Source organism: Diadema setosum, chromosome 10, assembly GCF_964275005.1.
Source record: "Diadema setosum chromosome 10, eeDiaSeto1, whole genome shotgun sequence".
NCBI classification, from domain to species: Eukaryota; Metazoa; Echinodermata; class Echinoidea; order Diadematoida; family Diadematidae; genus Diadema; species Diadema setosum.
This window is the reverse complement of record NC_092694.1, coordinates 36961739-36985128: the sequence shown is the minus strand read 5'-3', so window position 1 is coordinate 36985128 and position 23390 is coordinate 36961739. Positions and strand designations below refer to the sequence as shown.

The 23390-nt window shown below is 39.7% G+C and overlaps 1 protein-coding gene across 1 annotated transcript; it reads right to left on the bottom strand.

Moving 5' to 3' along the window:
- Positions 1 to 569: 569 nt before the first annotated feature.
- On the bottom strand, positions 570 to 20764 carry LOC140234543 (eukaryotic translation initiation factor 3 subunit E-like). The gene is made up of 13 exons (XM_072314583.1): positions 20664 to 20764; positions 14421 to 14480; positions 13899 to 13956; positions 10019 to 10179; positions 9347 to 9451; positions 7961 to 8098; positions 7218 to 7345; positions 6756 to 6876; positions 5684 to 5785; positions 5218 to 5327; positions 3638 to 3740; positions 2594 to 2740; positions 570 to 1076 (listed from the first exon to the last, which is right to left on the bottom strand). Exons 1-13 carry the CDS (start codon positions 20751 to 20753, stop codon positions 1038 to 1040), a joined length of 1362 nt encoding a protein of 453 aa, XP_072170684.1. The 5' UTR covers positions 20754 to 20764; the 3' UTR covers positions 570 to 1037.
- Between the last annotated feature and the right edge of the window lie 2626 nt (positions 20765 to 23390).

Here is a 23390-nt window from a genome sequence, read left to right as displayed (position 1 = left end):
CTACTCATTATTTAATTTTTCTGGTGTGGGCTGGAATATAGATTGCCCTCTTTTGCTGTCTCTGGCTATATTTACTCACAATTGACATCAGCTGTTAGCACAAGACCAAAGTCTTGAGTAAATGAGTCTGCAGTCCTACACGGAATGTAGGGATTGGTAGTGAAGGGGTATGTCGGTTCAGTCTAACACAACACGTAACATGTGTATACTTTCTCACAAAATTGTGCAAAATGGCCTTCCAAAATTCTGCATCTCGTTGTAACATCATATGCAAACTCACAAGGTAAGCATCTCTGGCGGTTGGAGTGATCCTGTTGGCTCTCGGCGCCATTTTGTTCAAACACATCTGCTACAAATTCTGACATGTCTTCTACGTAAGCACAAGATGGAACTTGCTACTGTAGAAGTGGAAGTTTTGCGCAAAAGTAAGAGTGCAGAAATATTTTTAGCTTGTAAATATGTAATAATATTTGATTACTTTGATTTTGCAAAATTGAATTTACGCAACTGAGGGCAAAAAAAAAAAAAAAAAAAAAAAAAAAAATATATATATATATATATATAATATATATATTCATGCAGTAATTTTCACTTTTACAGTATAGTGGACTTCCATTTTAACAAAGTCCTTAGGACTGGCAGATTTCTTTCGTTATATCGAAATTTCGTAATAACCAAACAAATGGACAATAAAAAAAAAACCCAAAAAAACATAGAGCCAATTATATTGCGGCCTGAATTTTTACTTCATTGAAACCAGAATTTCATTATAACCATGTTCGTTATAACGGGAGTGCACTGTACTCTGAAATATTCTGATCACTATCAGGGATGAAGAAAAAAAAAAAACACCCCATGAAAATGATAAATAAAATTACAGACCTAAACAACAAACTTTTATCATACAAAGGGTTTCTCATTAATTGACTTCCTCTGTAAGGAGTGTTCATTAGACAGTGGAATAAGTTAAACACTTCACAGATGTATGACGACCTCTGCTACTCATTCAAAGACACAGAAAGCGGTATTCATGCTCTTCAGTAATTTTCTGGAGCCCAGGGTGCCGGTGGCGGTTGCTATGGAAACAAAATCGAAGAGAATAAAACACACTGCGTCAATTTCAAAGACACACATGAAACAAACGAAAAATCCAAAGCACAATTCACAACAGAACAGTGTTTGTGTTTGTATGTGCATGTTACTATGTGACATAACAGAGATGTACATACATGTGTACTGTACACCCACACACATATGCACATGACTGCATAAAACAAAACTAGGTGATCTGTCATTGCAAAGAAAGTGCATTGTAATTACAGTGACTGATCCATTGAAGAAAGAGCATAAAAACTGGCAACCAAACTAAAATATGCGTGGTCTTCATGTAATCTACAGTCTCTGCAATGCTATTACAGTCTCTTTTTGGTTGCGCCAGTCCTTATACTGTCAAGATAATGCATAACCATCTACTGCTACCACAAAAGTCGTCTAGGAGAGAGGGGAGTGAGTCGATTCCTCTGATCAGATCAGCGGAAGCTCATAATAACAAGGTCAGATATCGCAAGATACCCGATTAAATAAGGTAAGTTTGCCAGTCGCATTTCTTTTGTATTCTATTGTTTTATCCTTAACAAAAGATATTCAATATAACAGGAATTTCATTTGTCCCAAGTAGCTAGTTATAACAGGGCTCCCCTTTAGTAGTGGTGTAGGAGTGCTGTATAGCCCGGTCACTACTGACTGGAGTGGACGGGAAAGCTTGCACTTCACTCTGATCTCCGCACACCTGACGTGAGTTGTCTATGGGAATGGACAGCTCAGAGACAGGCTTGGGTGTGCGGGTCATTGGAGGGGAATGACAAGGTGAGCAATTAACATGTCACACGCTGTAAAGACAGGCTCAATTTCTGACATCTGAACATTTGATTTTCAAGAGTGATTCCTAACCGTGCTCCAGTTAGAAATGAAAGTCACCCCTATGAGCGTTGGCATATCATCGAGCAGTCACATACTGATTAGCATAATTCTACAAGAGTTTAACAGCAAAGCTGATCAATCCATTTTTATAGACAATATATGGAAGTGGTTACAATCAATATCACTGCTTTGTGAAAACACAAAACTTTGAAATTCCATCACTTTATACTTAGATTAGGTTTCATTTTGAAAAACAAAACAAAACAAAACTGAACTGTTCTGTTGTTGTATTTTTCTAAATTTTACTCTATTAAAGACAATTGGTAAATCTTAACTCCTTGTACAACTTTAAAACTAATAAAGATATTAATAACAATATGACAGACCAATACCAAATAAAGTGGAAGCATGTGATGGAAAAAAAAAAGGCAAGGCTCAGCACTCATGCTCGCCTATCAAGGTCATTCCAATCTATGTCTAGCCCCCCCAAAAAAAAATTCTTCTGACTTTAAATTCTTGATCTGGCCACCAGAGAAACTCCTGCTCTGTTCAATTTTTTTTTTTACTTGATAGAGTGAAATAAAGAATAAAATCAGCGAAAGTTTTGCAATAATTGCCCACAAAATATGAAGAGAAGTTTAATTAAAGGAGGAGGGGGAAGGGGTAGACCAACCTGTTTGGCCGAGTCAAGCTGTTTGATCTGGGTCTCCTTCTTCTCCAGGTTGACAGCCAGGATCTGATTCCGGTGGATCAGGTTCTTGGTCTTCTCAATCACCTGCTGGTATGGAGACACATTCTGTGTTCCCATGACAACGTGGCCCTGAGAAAAAGAGAGAAAAAAAAGATGAAATTATTCAAATATTGACATGTGAATAGATTACTCAGACTCAAAGGATATGGACTAAGCACTGAATATGCTCTATATTTTTAGTAAGTCTTTTTTTGTGTGTGTAAATCGTGAACTTCAAGAAAAACAAAAGCCTCACGAAATATATGGCATATACAGTAATTATACTTCTGAGAGGGTGTTGATATTTCTGGTGTATAAGAACAAGAAACATCTTACCTCCTGGTTTTAACTGTAGTTGTATGCAATGTACAAGCATTAATATGTTTCCTGTTCTGATCAATATAGGTACAGTAACAACATTTCTGTCCATCAGAAATTTGCATTTTATTTATTCACACTGCTTTTAATATTTGACAGACTACCTTCCATGCAGTTAGGAAAAAAAAAAACACCTAAAAAAACCCAACAAAAAAACCCCAAGAAACTGCATTTTCTTCTCTGTTGCTAAGTTTGAACATGTATCTATCTTTTGGCTAGCGTGAACTCTACAACCCGCAAATATATCTTCACAGTTTTCTCTGCACATTTTGAAGGGTTGAATCGTGGGCTTCATCAGTAGTGCCTCCCTGGTATGAGTGTGTGTGTGTGTGTGTGTGCATGTGCCCTGGTAGATTTAATCGTGGTGATGGTGATGGTTCTCCAGAACTCTTGTCCAAGTTCTTACCTGTACAATTTAAACCTAACATGAGGACAAATGCTTATCTAAGCTGAAGATATCACCGAGTCAAAGCTGTGCTCATGATTATCAAATAAAGTTCACTTGATTTGGGGCCCTTCTCTGAGTTACAAAAAAAAAATCCAATTTTCAATAAAAGGTTGACATAATCATTGCATCACACCGGGACAGACTTTGGAGAAATTCCATACCAGTTTGGAGTCAAGTTTGGCATCTAATCTGGCATTCCTGATGAGGTTGACGATCCATCTCTCAGCCTCATCTGGCTTCATGTTCAACTTCTCAGCCAGCATGCTAGGGAAAGGCAAGGAGGAGATAGGTAGAGGGTCATCAATACAAATACATTGTAACTTCATAGCTGCTCTTCCACCATTGGGAAATGCTATGGCCCCAACACACAAAGAGAGCATTCGTCTATTACTGCCTATAAAGTTCAATATAATTCAAAATAATACTTATTTCCTTTAATACCAAGTCATTACGATAAAAAAGTTATATACTATGATAATTTATAACATTAAAGGACGCATGGAGCTCTGTGCATGCTGTCATCCAATGTCCACATTATATACCTTCTCATGGTTGCATTTACACTAACTGCTCTATCACTGCAGTGCCTCAGCTGCACAACCATGTCAGTTTGAATCAAGACATTTTTGTAGATTACATAAAGTTGGATCAGTTGCAGTGTTCATTGAGAGTACTGATGGATGCGAACTAAAATATCATCCACGATATCACAAGTACCCTGACTGGAGGGCACAGACCACCCTGAGGTGTACACTGCAAGTGTGGGGGTGTGTAGCAATATGTACTGTAGGAATGCTGCATATCCCAGGCACCACTGGTTAGGGCGACTGGAAAAGCTTGCAATCCAAACTCAATCTTTGCAAGCACTGCGCCGAGTTACTCATGGTAATCAGGAACTCACTGTCATACAGGCATGCATTCATGTGCTAGTACAGTGACAGCATAATGCTCAAAACTGTTGTAGGCTAAAGTGTTTGCTTCATGGCTTTGAACATCATCATGGACCTCACACAGCTAAGTTTGACAATTTCCCAAATTGAGCCATCATGTTATACATGGTGTCTAACCCATTGAGGACGGACTGATTTCGCTACAACACGCATTTCTCATAGACACCCGCCCGAGTATACTCGGGGACTCATCCTCAACAGGTTAAGTACAGTGCAATCCCGTTACAATGAAATTCCGGTTACAACAAAATAAAAATTCAGGCTCCAACATTATCCGCTCCATGTTTATTATCATTTGTTCGGTTATTAAAAAATTTCTACACAACGAAAGAAAATTGCCAGTCCCGAGGACTTTGTTATAACAGGAGTCCACAGAAGTGTGAGAGAAGGAAATACAGTGGAAGTGAAGTATAAATAGGTCTCATCATCTGACACAACAAAATATGTCATACAACAAACCCTTTTTCTTTGGGCCCTATGGAACAAAGTCCACATTGCAGAAATATCGAGTTCCAAGTATTCATCTTTTTCTTTAATAACCTGGCATGGTGTGCTGGTAGGTCACTAACATTTGCTGACTATCACTTGTCAAGTCAATCAAGGCAAACCACAAGCATCGCAGGCAGAACAAGCCCACCTTCCGCCAAGGTTGAAATATGGAAATGTATTTGATAGGTACAAGTATCCAATAGCTCCTAACGAGGGCCTACGGAAAAGTCTCTGTTCATTTGAATACAAAGTTTGCTGTGACAAGAGTGACTGTGTTGCAGCTGGCCGCTAAGGACACTTACTTGATGCTGATACAGTTGTGGATGCGGCAGAATGTTTCAAAGATGAAGAGACGGGCATTTTCAATGAAGTCTTGAAGGCAGGCTACCAAGAAGAAGTCATTGACCAGCACCTGCATTCATTCAAAACAGCAAATGATGAAATAAAAGAGAATACGAAAATGACAATACCGATAAGATTTTCTTAATCTTTTTAAATCACTCTTTGTCAATATATATTTCTATGTGTATTAATAATTCATCTTAGTAGTTAAAAAGCATTTAAAATTCTATGCCTGTCTGTAGTAATTTGAAATATAGAAAATGTACTGTAAATATACAATGTAAATGCCTTTACACTTCACAGCACCATAGATGAATTAAAACACATATTGTCCTATTTGACCCCCAAGACAGAAAAAAAAAAAAAAATCAAATCATGACATATTATCAAAACCTTTCTTCCTCATCTTCCTCTCCTCTTACCCACCTTTTCACACTCTCTGAGTTTTTGCTGGGCACCGTCGAAGTCAAAGTTGACGTAGAGACATTCCACAAACTCTGTGATGGGATCTCTGTAGGTGTAAGACTCCTGGAGTGTTGGCAAGAAAGGTTAAACATCACTGAGCTGTGAAATACCAAAGTCTCCAACACTTCTTGAAATCATTTTACATGTTCAAACATGACTTGATTATTATCTGTCAAGTTATTCACATATAATTGCTGTCATATAAAGCAACATATATCTCCATAAAATCAAATCACTAGAGTACTCAACCCAGTTTGTGGCAGGGTGCCTATTTCTGGCAGGGGCATTTGCATTCATCAATAAAACAGCTAATGAACATTATGTGTGCTTAGTCCCACTTTAGAACACAAGCAGGAGTTTCTTGCAAGTGTTACAGTAAGTGACACCTGATTGGGCCTTTTCATCAATGAATGAAATGGCCGCTGCCGCAAATAGGCACCCTGTACAAAGCCTGTCGCAAACAGGGTTGTTTATTCTTCTTCTAATCATGTTGAACTTCATGCTTCTGACATCATCCACATTTTCAATATCAACTTGACTTCCATATCATTTTCTATGTTAGGATATGAACAATGGATAACCTGGAAGTGACCACTTCCATTTCCACGACCGTCATCACCACCTTCATTGTTATCATCACCACTATCATGACCATCATCATCTCCATGACGATAAACACCATCATCATCAGAATCCCAACTGCATCATCATCACTTTCAACATTGTCGTCATCTGTATCACCTCTAACATCACCATCTGTATCATTTCAGCCTACATCACTATCATAATCACTGCCAGCAACATCATCCTCACCATGATAATCATCATAACTACCATCACCATGGGTTGATCCATCATCCATTAACACAAATTAAATCCACCACAATCTGCTACACTGCCCCCCCCCCCATCCCACCTACATGTATGTCTTTGGTGATAAATGAACAAAATGTATACACACCCATAGTCACATCACTAAACACATAAACAAACAAACACATGTATACTGCCGAAATCTAAACTAAGGTCTGACCTGCTGTATGACTTTAACCAAGTCCTTGAGCACCTGTCTCCTTCTGGTCTTGTTGGTGATGACTGCTGTCGTCAGGTAGCGTAGGATGTGAGGACAGGTGGTTTGGATTGCATTCAGGTAGCTGGGAGATAAACCAACATCCAAATATCACATACTGCATATATATGCTATTCTTTTTGTGTAATATTTCAGGAATTGGGACTTACAAGATAATTTATGAGGTGTTGATTTAGCAATCCAGAACCACTGAAAGAATGGAAAAGGGGGAATAAAATAGTTATGATTTGTGTTGCACACGCTCCCTGGATTGTACAAAGCACCTGTAAGTGTACGCAATGAGGTCAGAGGTCATCCATGTGCATGCATCGTGTAAAGAAGAGGAATAAGCTCTCTTTGATCAGTGACCTAAAACAGAGGAATATAATCATTTCATTTCTGTGACAAGAAGGTAGAGAAACTTACGCTGGCTGGTACAGGAACTTGTCGATGATGAGATCCCGCCCCTCGGAGTGGTTAAAGTAGACAAATAAACTCCAGTGAATCAGCCAGGTTCTCTGCTGCAGCGACTGCAGCGGCGTGATGAAGTGAGACTGGACGGAAAAAGACAATCACAAAAGGTTATACAAGAAAAAGAAAAGAAGTGTGTTTTACAAAGTCATCTCTTGCCATCTGGAGGCGAGCATATTTCAAACGGTGGGTACTTCCTAGAGTAGACAAAAATAAAGCAGTTGAAGGAGATTTCTTCTACATTGCCTGATTTCAATGCATTAACAGAGTGAAGAAGAAGACCAAAAACACATATAGGATCTCTTGATCCCTTCCACTTCAGGGCTCTAAAAACACAAAATATGGCTAGCTATGATGTTAAGTTCAATTGTTGTGCCACACTGACAGCACAGCAATATCATCATGCATGACCAAGTGTTCTTTAACCTGTTAAAGGCAAGTTCTGAGTATGCTCGGGCAGGTGTTTATGGGAAATGCGTGTTGTAGGAAAATAAGCTTGTCTTCAATGGGTTAAGTGACTACAGATAAACTGGACACAATTGGCTCTCACACAACTTCTAAGAGAAAGACAGTCCAGTGCTGCAATTGTTCATAGGGATCTTCTAACAAGGCAGATGCCTGTGGATAACACGAACTGATCTGTGTGTGCAGGACACTGTTTCCTCTTAAGTGTCACGACAAGGCCTTGTGGTACTTACTTCCATCTTGTCTGCGGGGTCGATGACCTCCTGCAGTTTGTTGAGGTCCTCCAGCGCCCCATCCCAGTTCTGCATCAGGATCTCGGAGGCAAGTTTGCCCCACAGAGAGCTGGTCGCCTTAGGATCCGAAGGGGAAACCTGAACAGGGTACAGGCAAAGACCAAAGTTAGGGGCATCATGGTGGAGGAAGACAAAATTTCACATGCAGCGGAATAGGACTAGACTTAACTTCAACTTTATATCAAATAAGGAGTATTACAGGCAGGTGTGGGATCTTTTGTGCATGCAATACCCACTTCAAATATCCACAGCGAAGAGTCAAAAGGGCGCGAGGCTAACTTCATCTTCTTTACACAGATTGAATGTCCTTCTCGTTCCTCAGGGCAAGTGACAAGATACGTGTCAAATGGATTAACACAAACACATAATGCCATACAAAATAAAGAAATTGCAACTTGGTATTTCATTTCCTGGTGCACTCATCAATGTATCGAGTCTCACACTTACACTTGTACACCGTACCACCTTGCATTTGGTTCTATCTCACACATTGTAAGCTGGCCATGTTAGGCAACATGTACATAATTGTTTCACAGAATGGCATTTCTATTTCACTTTAACAAATGTGGGACTAGTCTACAGTTAGTCCTATGCCATTACAAAAGTAGTTAGGTTGTAGGTTTGCTACTACACATTTTGCTATGTGTACAGGCAAATACAGCATAGATTGTGCACATAAACAACTAAGTGTTATATGTGTTTGTAGTTTTTTCTTTTAACATGTTTGGAAAATTATCAAATGATTGAATTTTAGTCAGATTTGACAGCAGATTGAAGGTGGTCAGAATTATGATCATCACCACATGACAAACATGACAATCATCTCTAGGAACAGCATGTTAACGAATGATAGCAAAACGTTCTTCATCGTTGTTGCTGTTAGGCTACATTTATTGCTGTAGTTATGATATGCACAAACGTGTGACATATGACAGACAAGAAGATGGTAGAGATATTGTCGCTGGGGTGACAAGACCTTGAATCTCAAATTTTGGTGAAAATGACTTTCTTTTGGATTAATGGTCAGATAATCAATTAAGTGATGTCCTGTCCAAATCCAAGCTGTCTTACCTCAAAAATGAAGCCACCACAGCATGTCTAAGGAAAGGCTTTTGGCCATTTGATATAGTGCTTTGGCTGTCATATGTTCTTTGCTCTCCTGAATATTCGACATTTTGTAGATACAAGGTCTTGTCATCCCGGCGACGATATATCACCAATTTGGGGAACAAGCCGTCTTTCCAGGATTCGGAGATGACTCTTAGGCAACAAGAACGGGGCTGGCTATTGGGAAGAGGGCAAGAGGTATGTGTCTCAAATTCTCACCAGTGTTCTGTGGAAGTAGAGGTATTCTGCCGCGCCCGAGTAGTTTCCGCAGTCGTACTGGAACTTGGCGTAGTCATACAGGAGGTTCAGCATCTCCTGCTGGAACTGTGGAACATAGAGGCGACGCTGGAAATAAGACTGATGCTGTTTTGTTTAAAACTTTGTGCCAATAAGCTTTGCTCATAATAATCGCAAAAGGTCACTGATATTTAACAAAATCACTAAAATCATTAATTGAATCATCAAAGTGGTAAAATAATTTGATGTAAAGGATATGATTTCTATATTTTCCCTTTATTCTACAAAATGACATTCAATATTGAGATTTTTTTTTTCTCAATTCCATGAAACATTTGCGACACAACCTCACCTGCTTTGATTTTCACATATAATTGTGACTTACACATGCACGACTGTTTATTTATTTATTTTATCTATTTATTCACCACTCATGGATTGGATGACCCTATTCAGCCAATGGCTGTTTTTCATAGGGGTCCACAAGCTCTTGCCATGAAATGCGGAATATCTCATCCCAAAACTTGCTTACCTTTGCCCAAATTCAATGAAATGTTCATTATTTTGATTTGGTTTGGTTTTATCACATTTCAAAAGTTAACCAATACATGTGGAGAAAGTTTCACCCTACAAGGGATTTGCTCCCAGACCCACCCCATGGCTCTTGACAAGGTAGTCGATGAGCTGACGGCTGTCCCTGGTAGACTTAATGTGGTCCAGGACCTCTGCATCCTCAAAGATGGTGAAGATTGGTTCCATCTCCTGCTGCAAGCGCTTCAGGCGGTTCACAACATCGGCACGCTTCTCCCTCAGAGCTGGTAGGAAGAGAAAATGCAGAAAACCTTGCAAATGCCAAACACAGGCACATGAAAAGATTCATAATTTTATGCCCTTTATCACAACCACTAAAAACAAAAAAACAAAAAAATTCTTTGCTACTGCTGCTCTGGACTTTGAGCATTGTGGTCTATGATGCACAATCGAAGTACAGTTGAACCTCTCGTATCCAGACAAGTCGGGACCGGGGCTCATCCGGATAAGGGATATGGCTGGATATGGGAGACTCAATGCTTTATACATGTACATATACATACACATGTACTGATGTAGCCCATTGTAGTACCACATGTAGTAATGTGTATACTGCAACCTTTTCATTGTTACATTTGGGGATGTCTGCCCCCCCAAGGAAAAACGCAGTATCTAACATTTTTGGCGATTTTCACTTTTTTGCATAAATATAGTCAGTGGGCAATCCTTCTTCATATGACATATTCAGATTTTTGAAAAAATTTTTAGAAAGCCACTTTTCCGTAACTGCCAAACGCAGTATCTACACGTAACTTGCACTTTCCCCAAGGAAAAACGCAGTATCTACATGATGAATATTTCCCCAAGGAAAAACGCAGTATCTACAAAGCTAGTCTTAATTACCAGACACTGTTATTTATATATGTGAATACTTTGCCGGTTGTTCTGTAATTTGAACGTAAATTACTTTCTTTAGATATACTTGCTCAATAATAAGACATAATGTTCAAAATATCTAACCGAAACAATACTGATTAGTAAATATTTTGATGAGATCGTGATCCTAATATAAAACACAGTGTGTGATTAAGACTAACCGAGTGTACATTAAATACAATACAACACAACACTGACAGCTTGCACTGATGCAGCTAGCTGTGCAGCAGTCAGCACAGGGCCCGGCTAGTCAGCATACGGTGGGAGTGTGTACTTGGAATAAAACACAATGTTGTCGTGGGGAAAATTACTCGTGAGCCTAGCCCTCAAGAAACATTTATCTGCAGATAATGAGTAAGTTATTCAAAACTATTTCAATATTGAAGGAATAAAGCTGATTGTTTGTCACACGAAGCGAAGTAAACACAAATGCATGTTTGTCACACGAAGCGAGGTAAAGACAAATGCATACATTTGTGTTTACTTCGCTTCGTGTGATAAACGATCAGCTTTATTCTTTCATATTCTACCTCAATGATGAACATTATGAACATTATATCACTATAACTTGTTGTGAAGTAACTTTGCTAGGCCTAGACCCTTGTCAAAATTCCTCAGGCTCCGAATCCGAAAGTTTCTTCGAAAGGCAATAGATCTATTTGTGTTGTATCGGATAAACGTCAGGTTATGTAACATGTTACACCCTCCCTTAGATCTAAGTCTAAGTCTTTTAGACTTGTCTAGACAGTAATGTTTGAAATCTTGCGTCTCTTTTCTAATGTTAATCAGAACTTTCAGGGTCCGTATTCCGAAAGTCTAAAGAAAGATCTAGTGTAGGACTTGAATAAGCCTACTCTAGGGCAGGCCTGTAGTAAGAAGTCTAAAACTTAACCACTTTTTAGAATCCTAAGTCTAATGAAGTGTCAATGTTCAATTATCTACTCCATACCATACTGTCTTTAAATTACAGAGTTGACAATACTATAGATTAGGGTCCATGTGAAAAATAGGTACCCACAGTAAATGGACGAAATAGAGACAGTTAAGAATAAGTTGTATTTTAATTCTTATCGGATCTAGACAGTGTCTAGACCCTAGTGAGACTGGGTTGCGTAAAATGCATGCATGATCCCATGCTGCATGCTACATAACTTACAAGTAAAATAAGTTAGGGACGTACATAAGAATTACAAATTTACATGACGTTAAACTTAGGTTCAATCCAGAAGGAATAGGCCTAGAGAGCGGATGTCACTTCATTCTAGACCGGTTCTAGATGTATTTTTTTTTTCTAATCAAAGAGTCCTGGCTCGTGTAGGGCTTAAACCTTCTTCAGTTCTAACGTTAGGCTATTTTTTTTTTCTGTGACCATCGTGCATGTATAGCCCGAGGCGGTAGACTCGTGTAGCCTGCTACGTACTGTAGCCAGCCTAGAATAAACGATATAAAGACTAGACCTAGTCTAGATCGATCTAGGTCCAGACATCCGATTTAGATTTATTTTGGTCTAGACAGACTGTAACCTAGACTGTACAGATCTAGATCTAGTATTCTAGATGCTAGTTAGCGGCTAGGCCATGTAGCATCACATTACAGCCCTGGCAAGCTTCATATTAAACACGTATCGACGTAACGTTAGGCCTACAGCAAGATCGGTCTGGGATACACTTTTAAGTAAAACGTTCCAAGAACGATCTGTTATTTAATAATGTTATGAAGCCTGCTCTGTAAATCAGGGCATAAATGGGGGGGGGGGGGGGGGGATGGAGGATGCATCCCCCAGAGCCAGAGAATACTTGAACAATGATGTATACATGCATACATAATTATGGCAGAAGATTAATCCTAGTCATTCCGCTGTAGATACTGCGTTTTTCCTTGGGGAAATTCGATCCATTGTAGATACTGCGTTTTTCCTTAGGGAAATCCGTCAATTGCGTGGGGTTTCCCCAAAGTATCTACATTTTCATCAATAACTGAAAAACAAAACAAAAACACAAAATTATATTTTCCAGGAAAAATGGTAGCTAGATAGACTAAAATTCCACAATGAAGGAATTTTTCAAAAGAGTATATTTTCCAGGGGCTTTGGCAAAAAGGTAAAATGGTGAATATCTCGGTTGTTTAGAAATGGAGCTGGATGTAGATACTGCGTTTTTCCTTGGGGGGGGGGGCAGATGTTTGGGGATGTTAAAATGTCTGAGGGTAAGCAATATGGAAGGAAATTTGATGTAATGTATGTTGATCATGTTGGAAGTAATATGTAATTCATGTGTGTTTGTGTAGGAGTTCTCAAGGAGTTGGGAATCCCCCTTTCCTCACGTAATTATTTAAAAAAAATCACGGCGAGATTGCGTCCGTATAATAGAGAGATCCGGATAAAGGGAGGCCGGATAATAGAGGTTCAACTGTACTGTTGTTCATTGGTGTAATCCAATATACTCCCCTCAACCTACCGTACTCCTCATTATCAAAGTACAAAGAGTTGTGCAAATGGCAAAAGATGGTCATCTTTCCTGAAGACTTCGGTCAACATGGATGCCATAGAGCATGATGGAAATAGGTCATCTTCTCATCGTAAATTTGTACTATAGCAAGTTCATTTTACAAAACAAACAAACAATTGAAGAAGGGTTTTACAAAACGGATCAATGACAGTGGTACATCGGGCACACCTCCCCTTCTTTAAACAAAAGAAATAAAAAAGAAAAGAAAAAGAAAGGGGGAGCTTGCGCCCCTTTTAATTTCCTATTGTAGTGGCACCAGAAAATTGTGCTGAAGGCTTTTTTGGGGGTTGTTTTTGTGTTTTTGTGTTTAAACCCGGTGAATTCGTTAGCGGAGGAAACCCAGAAGTGGCAGAAGAAATGGCAATGGAGGCCTTTTTTGTTGTTGTTGTTGTTTTGCTTGTCAGCTGATAAAACCTGGAAGTGGCACTAGAAAAAAAAAACAACAACTGCACCCCCCACCCCCTTAATGGAATTCCTGGATCCACCCCTGAATGATACACTTTCTGAGAGCCAAGCCAATCACAGCCTGTCATCTTTTTACTGTGGAAATACAGACTTACTTGCTGGAACATCCGAATCTTCGTGAAGAGTCTTGTACACATCCATGGCAAAATCAACCTGGGTATTACAGTGGGAAAGAAAAGCATGAATAAATTGAGCAATTCTCTGGGGTCTGTAACAGATTTTCATCATCACATAAATATTGTTAAGAAGTCATAAAATTTTTCAGACCAGCCATGAAATAACATCTGTTGCACCCCACAATTTCAGCAGAAACAAAGGGTCTTTTCCCTCACTTCCAACCATACAGTAGTATGCCACTCAACAACAAACTTTTAGTAACATTGAGTAACATGATACAAATGTATGTGGTTCTCATGTCATCTTCCAGAAAGAGATTCTGATGCTGAATATCACAGAATGAAGTTACTGAAGTAATATCAATAACATGCACAATACTGTTACAACAATAAAATATTTCATAAAGTTGTGAGGAAGTCAAAGTGCAAAAGCAAACTCAAGAACGATTATGGTCGGAAAATACAGGACAAGATAGCAACAACAACAAAAAAAATACCCACCATGTTTGTGTTGCTGAGAAGATCAAGTTTTCCTTGGAGCATGTCATTTTCGTCATAAATCTGTATGCAAAGGAAAATATTGAAATATCAAAACAGTTTACAACATACTTGAGAATAAGGTTGCTTATAATTTGAAAAGTATATGACATTTTATGTACACATGTAGCTTACAACAAATACCTCTATTTTGTTATTGCTAAGAGTTTTAGCACCCACTTCACATAATCAATTTTGAAGACTGAAATTCATTAAGTTTGTAGTTATACATTTTCCAGACAATTTGCACTTCACATGCAAAACTTCTTAATGGCATATTGGCTAGATAACTGTGCTGTGGGACTGTCAGTAGCTCAACAAGTGACATACATGGTACATCACACCCTTCATTTTTTGAAGAGATTAGTATGAATGACCATAAATATTCATATTCAGTTATTGCTGACAGATTCAGAGGACCAAGTGTAAAATCAGGTTGTTTTTATCAAATTCAGAGTAATCCGTTTGAAGTCTCTTCACTGAAAATTGCCAACTAAAAATGAAGGTAAAGATAGACTGCAACACACGTCTTGTCGGGTCTTGTCAAGTCGAGTACCTATCAATCTCACCACTAAGACATTGTAAAGCTCACAGGCACTGTGGGTTTGACAGCATGTGTTTCAGTACTACATGCATGTGTGTGGAATTTTGTGTTGTGATGCAATGTGTGTGCGCGCGTTTGTGTATACAACTTAAAATGAATAGCTGTAGTGTCGCCAAGTGGAGTGGAATGAGATTCTAAGCCTGCTACAGTGCTAGTAGTAAGCGCATTTACGCTCTTTTCAGAGCGATTTGAGCCATCTGTTATTTGCCTGCCATAAACTGTAATTCATTCCATTTTGGCATTAGAACTTGAAGTGAAGTATACGACTCATAAGGCTGTGCAAAACTAAGGTGATCTAAAAAATGGTGCCTAAATTGTGGCTGTAGTCCATGTATTGTAACTCCACTATGTGTAAGACAGAAAAATCTGTCTGTCCGAAGGAGTTTTAATCATCTTTTCTTTTTTTTTATACTTTTTTTTCCTAAGGGGATTCTGTGAAGCCAGATGCAGTCCATGTGGAACATAATTGCCTGGCAAGATATAGACCGATCTTTCGGTCAATGTCCTGTGCTCATGCATGGTGCTGCATGCTGGTACAGTACATTGACGGTCTAACGTTAACTGTTAAGTGTAGTTCAGGCTGAGTTGTTCGGGTGTCCAACACATCGACACCCTAATGTTTTTCTCAATAGATACTTAAAATACCTGTATCTCACAATTTGCCTGAAATTTTACTCACATGGAAAGAAAATATTCTGAATTCACTAGTGCGCATTGAAAATGCGATTTGCTCTTGCAGTACATGCTCCATCATCAAGATCAAACTGCTTCGTATGGGTTGTAACATGTATTTTGATGCGCTCAGTCATGCCGTATGTTGAAACCAACACCCCGACCCTCTCGAAAATACGTGACAACGTGTGAAATACAAGTAGACCAAGTAATGCTTTTCCTAGAATCTACAGCAGTGTATGTGCATTTATAATCTACATGTACAGTATAATTGTTTTGTTTTGTTATAATTGTTTATCATCGGGCTGTTCAGTAATATTTTGACAACATCATCAAATCCCCAGTGAAAAATGCAAAACCACTGCGCATAGTTTCATGCATGAAAGTTTGTTCTTTACACATATTGCTTAAATAGAGCTAGAGAGTAGAGCCTAGAGGGGACGGTGTCGGTTTCAATGTAGCGTCGATGTGTTCGACACCAAGAGCACTATTTAAACGGCTAGACTTCGCTTATATGTATAAAGCTAGTGGCCCTTGATTCGACAGGGTTCCATGAATAGACCACTCTTACTTTAATAAAAATTCACTGAAAATCATGAATAACTAGAAATGTCGCTTTGGCGACTGGTATGCCTCCGCCATAATGCATGATTTTCCCAATAGGTCTAGATAGTACATGTGGACACTGTGTGATTACATTTTCACAAAATTGGCAAAATATTGGAATGACAAGTTTGTCACAAATGTGTTGTATGTTCACCTTACTTGACGTAGGTTTAATTGGATGAATAAGAGAGCATGTATCTAGGGATTTAAGGACTTTAACTTGACTTTGACCCATTCATACATTTAGGTATTGGGTAATTTTCAAGGTACAGGTGTGGAGAAAAAGTGAAATTTCTGAATTGAATAGTATATTGTTACCATTTTCATCTGGCCCTTGACCCTAAAATTCATAAGATAATCACTTTCAGGTAGAACATGCATAATATGTACTAAGTTTCAAGGTAACTTGAGCTACTTCCGAGATATGGAGGAAAAAGTTAGTTCAGCACTTTCACTTGATCTTTGACCTTTTGACCTTTGAGGCAAAAAGAGAAAAAAAAAAAAACTTTCCAGAGAATTTCTATTAGGTTACACACGCATACACCAAGTGTAAAAAAATAACCCTGCCGGCATTGCATAAATATGAGGGTAATAGTAAAATTTTGAAGTATTGCACTTGACCTTTGACCCCTGACCTTTGACCCCATGAACCCTACATTCTCTAGATAATCACTTCCAGTCAGTACATGTATATACTATGTTCCATGAAGATACCTTGAACAATTTTCCAAGGTACGGAGAAAAAAAGAAGTTTTAATATTTTTACTTGACCTTTTGACCTTTGACCTTTGACCTCATGACCCAAACTTTCACCAGAGAATCTTAATTGGGTAATACATGTATACACTAAGTTTCAAGAAAATATCTTCAGGCATTCAATAGATATGGTGGAAATAGTGAAATTTTATGTATTTGACCCTGACCTTTTGACCTTTGACCTTTGACCTCATGACCCAAACTTTCACCAGAGAATCTTAATTGAGTAATACATGTATACACTAAGTTTCAAGAAAATCTCTTCAGGCATTCAATAGATATGGTGGAAATAGTGAAATTTTATGTATTTGACCCTGACCTTTTGACCTTTGACCTTTGACCTCATGACCCAAACTTTCACCAGAGAATCTTAATTGGGCAATACATGTATACACTAAGTTTCAAGAAAATATCTTCAGGCATTCAATAGATATGGTGGAAATAGTGAAATTTTATGTATTTGACCTTGACCTTTTGACCTTTGACCTTGAGCATGTGCACCCAAAAGTTGATAGGCACAACTTCACCCCCTAATACACATACATGCCAAGTTTCATTAGGATACCTCAACAGGTTCCGATAGTTACCTTGTCCACAAAATTCATTACGGACGGACGGAAGGACGGACGGACGGACGGACGGACGGACGGACGGACGGAAGGACGGACGGACGGACGGACGGACGGACAACCCGAAAACATAATGCCTCCGGCACCACTTCGTGGCGGAGGCATAAAAAAAGGCGCATATCAAGTGCGAAATTCAAACTGTGCAACTACCTCCACACGTGTTCCGAAGAGCACAACAGTGGGCCACGTCGCTGGACCCCCGAAATCATTGTCGCAACCCTCCCAGGTCAACTCGCATAAGCAGTTCAACGGGTAAGTAAACGGGTAAGTAAAGTTGCATAGCAACACATAGACTCGTTTCATTCCAAGTTTCGAAGTTACTAGTCCGTTTATCTGCACTGAATCTGTACAGCGTTTACACCTACAGCCATGATGGCAGCCGTTTCTGAGATAACTTAAGCGTTTACGCGATATTTATATTTTGCATGCTTGTGTATGCGTTGAATCTCTAGCACAGTGTGGAGTACAAGGAGCACCGTGCTCTCGTAGTGTGATGTACTATGTATACAGCTAGAGTTTCGCCCATGCATGGCACGCGCGCTAATAGTACATTCACATATGGTAGGCAGGGTGAGCGCACGGCTCGGTACATCGCGAATGCCGAACCATGGATGCCCGGTGCCGAACAACGGTCACAGGCGTTTGAAGGATGGTTGCAGCGCAAGCGTTCGGACCATGCAAGCTATTTTGCTTCCGCAATTTAGGATGTCGAACATTGGGTCACGTCACTTGCTTTATGTTATGCACTTGTCAATGTAATGACGCACCCCACTACCCCTGGACATGGGTGCGTCATGGTCATTTTTTGACTGACCACAGGGGGTTTTTGACGGACACCACAGTCACTTTTTTGACGGACAAAACGCTGCAAGTGACGAACACCACAGTCACTTTTTTGACGGACAACACGTTGAAAGTGACGCACACCTCGGTCACTTTTTTGACGGACATCCTCGGTACATTTGACGCACCCCGTAAATACTGAAACGATTTTTGCATACGTTTCATTCAAGCAATTTCATTTTCTTTTGGTTCGTAAACATAATTTGTAAAAGTTTCGGCAAGTTTCCCTTACCATGGCCCTGTAAGCACTGTACCGTCATTCACCGTACATCACGCTGCTGCTACGATATTCCGTACAGTAGTATGACAATCTTCAGACCAGCCAACCTGACAATCACATGTGTGCAGATGCGCTGTGTGTGTGCGGCCAATGCTAGTCCGGTGGATGCATACTGCTGCAGCGCTGGTACACACCACGCCACAGCATTCCCGCGAGTAACTACATACAGCCCAGTCGCTGTACGTAGAGATTCGCACAGCTAACAGCGTCATGCGTCTGCTGGTCGGGCTATAGCGCTATCCCGCGAGTAGAAAATGGCATGCGGCAGGCAGTTTCTTCTGCTGCCGCTTCTTTTACTGTCAAAAATTCGCCTCTGTCACCACAGAACATCATTTAGACGCACATTGTATTGGAATGTAAACGAACTTTCTTCGATAGCAATGTGTGTTGGTGTTGCATCGCAATATGCAATATAGGCACTAAGTGTTCGACAGTAAAGGTTGAACTAAGTTGTGGCTTTTAAATTATTTGCTTGCCAGATTCTGGCAAGCATTTTTCCCTCTTATTCCAAAACGCTTCCCGACTTTGATTTTCACTTGCCGCAGGAAAGCGCTCACTGTAATTTCACTCGCGGTACGTGTATCCGGTACTGGTAGCGTGCAAAAATGCGTGCAGTTTTCCATAGCCAAGTGACATACCATGACGCACGCCTCGGTTCAAAATAATGCGTGTTATTTTCCATAGCCAAGTGACGTACCATGACGCACCCCTCGGTCAAAATTTTGACCGACAATGATGGGATTTTGACCCACCCCTCGGTCAAACATTTGACGGACAAAGCTGGTAAAATGAAGAACACCTGGGTCACAAATTTGACGGACCAAACGAGGAAATGACACACCCATGTCCAGGGGTAGTGGGGCGAGTCATTACATTGACAAGTGCATTATGCGTCCGTTTGCGTCTGGGGACTGTGGGTTGTGGGCAGCTCAGCGGAAGGAGAAAGAAAAAATCAAAACGTATCAATTGGCATTGGTAAAGGACCTCAAAATCTAGCATCACTTCTCTCAAAAACTCCGGAAGGGTAAGGGTTGATCTACATGTACTTCTACATCTAACTTTTTTTTTTTATTCAGTATTTAGGACACCTATTGGTAAAAAATATAGACGGTCTATGCCATTTACAGCAAAGAATAATAAAGGATCAAACGAATTACAGAATCACATTAAAAAAGTGCAGCATTGAGCATAAACAAAATTACATATCAAATTTGACAAAAGCACCATGTAGAAAAAGTATTCAGTTTCAAATTAAATGTCAAACCTCCATTTTTGAAAGTGAATAGCAAGCTTACCTTTCTTTTTAGAAATGCTATAGAAGCCTATTCTATTTCTTACTTAGTTAGACCTAGGCTACGTGAAGATAAACTAAAAATAAACTGGCAACTGCTATTTTTTTTTATTTGTCCTGAACTTCTGAAGCAAGCAAAGCCAACGTTTAGTTTTTAGACTAGAGTCATAGAGAAATTTATATGTTCCAACTATCAGTCGGGCCTAGTGTATATTAGGCATACATTGTAACTTTAGGCCTATCTAACCATGCTAACGTCAATAGCATTTCTACACTTGTTTGGTCTTTAATTAGATCTAGTTAGACCCATCAACCCATCCACGCGTCATGCGTCACACAACATTACGAGGCATCCGTTCATGACAGAACCCACACAAATCTAAGCGCATGGGACCGAACACTATCCACATGTTAGCACAACGACAGCGTACAAAGCTGCACAGATGGGAGGAGAAATCGGCTGGTTGACTGATACACATGGCACAAACATAACCACTTTAGATGCTTGGAGTATAGATCTACTTACTTCTTGCACTGATAAAAACTCTAGCAAGGGAAACACAAGATGTCTGTCAAGATACTGCCCAATCTTCGAAGTCAGGTCGAATTCAGCCATCTTGGCGGAGGTAACACAGACGGTCGCGTAATTAAGTACGCACGCACGCACTCTGTAAAACTAAAAGAGAAAAGAAGTTTGCCGCCTCTCACGTGCGCGCGTGGACCACACATAGAACACGTACATCTTTCTGTCCCACGAGCTTTCAAAGTTGTCTCACGAATGCAGAGTCGAGAAAGTTGCCTCACATAAAAGGCTTATCAGCACGTTTTGCTGGATAATGTGGCTTGTGGTAAAGTTTTGTTTGAGATATAGGGACTCAGACAGCTTCATCTTTTTCATTATAGAAACCATTATATGAAATATTGAAGACCATATTCTACGAGGAATTGAAAGTTTATCTGATGAAAATATGTTTTGAAATCGCTGAGATATCCAAAAACAAAGCCAAACAAAGTGGTCCTAATAAAAGATGGGACCCATCCGATTACACAATATTGTAACAGGGCTGGCGGAGCCTTTTCAAAAGTGGGGGGGGGGGGGGACACTTCCGGGTTTGATGAGCTAACAAGCGGAAAAAAAAAACCCTCAGCTCATCTCTCCCCTTCAACTTCCTGGTTTCTTCAGCTGACAAGCAAAAAACAAACAAACAAACAAACAAAAAACTTCAGCTCATCTTTCTCCTTCCACTTTCGGGTTTCTTCAGTTGACAAGAAAAAAAAAAAAAGTTTTTTTCAGCGGAAAAACATACCCTTACCGCGCTCACACTCTGTCTATTACTCTTTAGTGCCACTTACGTACTTCCGGGTTGAAAAAAAGTGGGGCCCAAAGTGATGACACCTTATGTATTCCTTTGTATTGTGCACACAAAAAGGGGGGGGGCGAGCCCCCCCCCCCCCCCCCCCGTTCCGCCGGCCATGTGCAATGCTTGCGGAAATCACATTTACCCACCGACTAAAGATAGATTGACTATGCTGATACAAAAATTACTTTTACCAAAAAAAAAGTTTATTTCATCTAAAGTTTTTGAGTCGGTTATCAGTCTTTGGACGGATAGGAAAATAAGTTCATTTGTGATTACAGTTAAGTTAAGTTGGTTTTATTTGATTTTACAGTCATCCAAACTAGATGAGGATGATATCCTACATCAGACAAAGCCATGAATCGATACGCTATAATGCATATAATGAACAGTAATTGTGATGGCATGAAAGGGTATAATGCGGCGAAGAAAAGAAACAATAATTTAAAAACAAAAACACACAAAACGTTATAATTCAACAGAGGGTATTAATGATCCACTTATATCATTGGCGTATATTCGATATTCCTCTTTGCAGGCCCGTAGCCAGGGGGGGTGCGTCGGGTGCGTACGCACCCCCCCCCCCCCCCCAAATTCTGAAAGGTCCACTTTTTCATAATAACGGTTTTTAGCAATTCTCAAGATAACAATCCAAATAAATATAAAGACACATTATATGCTACGTAAATGTGGAAGAGTACGTTTAACAATGTTAAAAATAATTGTACGAAATCCTTTTGTTGTATGAACCATCGGATCGTCCCCATGCACACAAACACAAATGTTATGTATCAATTTGTGCGAGCTATTACATATTGAAAACTTTCGGTCATCTGCGAAGCCGCGCTTCCGCGCGAACGCTATAACAACACGTAAAACGGGTCAAAAATCGACGCATTTTTCCACAAAATCTGCAATAACTTTTAAACTGTTTAAGAAGCAAACTTGGGGCGCCCGGATTCTGAAAGTGGACACTTTAGGGATTATTTATGTGTATATATCTTTATTGTAACATTTGTAGCAGTGACGCAAATTAGATCAGAAAAGTACCTTATGAGTAGAATTGTCTATGGCGAACAGTCCAAATTTGACGAATTTGAGCATATTTTGCCGTCTTGCAATTCTTCCAGACGGGATATCTCGAGAACGGAAGATCGCACAAACTTGGGGCGCACGGTTTCAGAAAGTAGAGGTTCTGCCCATTTTTGTGACATAAGAATCTTGTCCATTGGTTGAGCAGTCCTGACGCAAATTTGCAGTAAAGCTAGACTACCCATTCACAATTGCTGTCATAGGGAACGTGTACAATCCATACAGAACTATCACGTGACAAGACTACCAACGAAAATTTGAGCCGTTGACCTTCACTGTCTGCCGTTGTCAGCAGTGTGAATTCCTGTGATTTCAAGCTTTTGTTTCTCGCCAAATATCATTTTCAACGCAATATCCAGATACAGTTGTATGTGAGACATTATCTAGATACGTAGCAGCGTTATTGACAACATAACTGTTAAGTTTGGGAGCAAAAACGACCAAATACATTCCACATTCCATCTTATTTTTCGATGATGGCTGTAGTCGGACTGGTGCATTTCCTTCGGAGGTGGTAATAATGTAAGTAGTTGCAACGGTCACCTTGCCACCTGCTGTCTGCAATCGGGCGCTTATATACACGTGTTGTACACAGGTAATCAACTGAAATAATGTTGTAAAGGAATGATATGCTATAATTTAATAAAATGATAAGAAATAACCATTCCAGTATGTATCTTAGTGTGCACAGTAAGACAGATCAAATCAAATAGGAAAACATCTGAGCACTAAGCCTGAGGTCTGAATTTGCACTCAACTTCTTCCAATGGCTAACCGATGTTTAATTTTGAATTTCACTGACC

What these genes read in the sequence shown, in the direction of transcription:
- LOC140234543 (XM_072314583.1), bottom strand. Translation starts at nt 20,753, where the DNA reads ATGGCTGAATTCGACCTGACTTCGAAGATTGGGCAGTATCTTGACAGA. An exon ending in TTCTCAGCAACACAAACATG is followed by an intron (nt 13,957 to 14,420) that starts GTGGGTATTTTT and finishes TGTAATACCCAG; the next exon opens with GTTGATTTTGCCATGGATGT. An exon ending in TCTACTTCCACAGAACACTG is followed by an intron (nt 8,099 to 9,346) that starts GTGAGAATTTGA and finishes TACCCTGTTCAG; the next exon opens with GTTTCCCCTTCGGATCCTAA.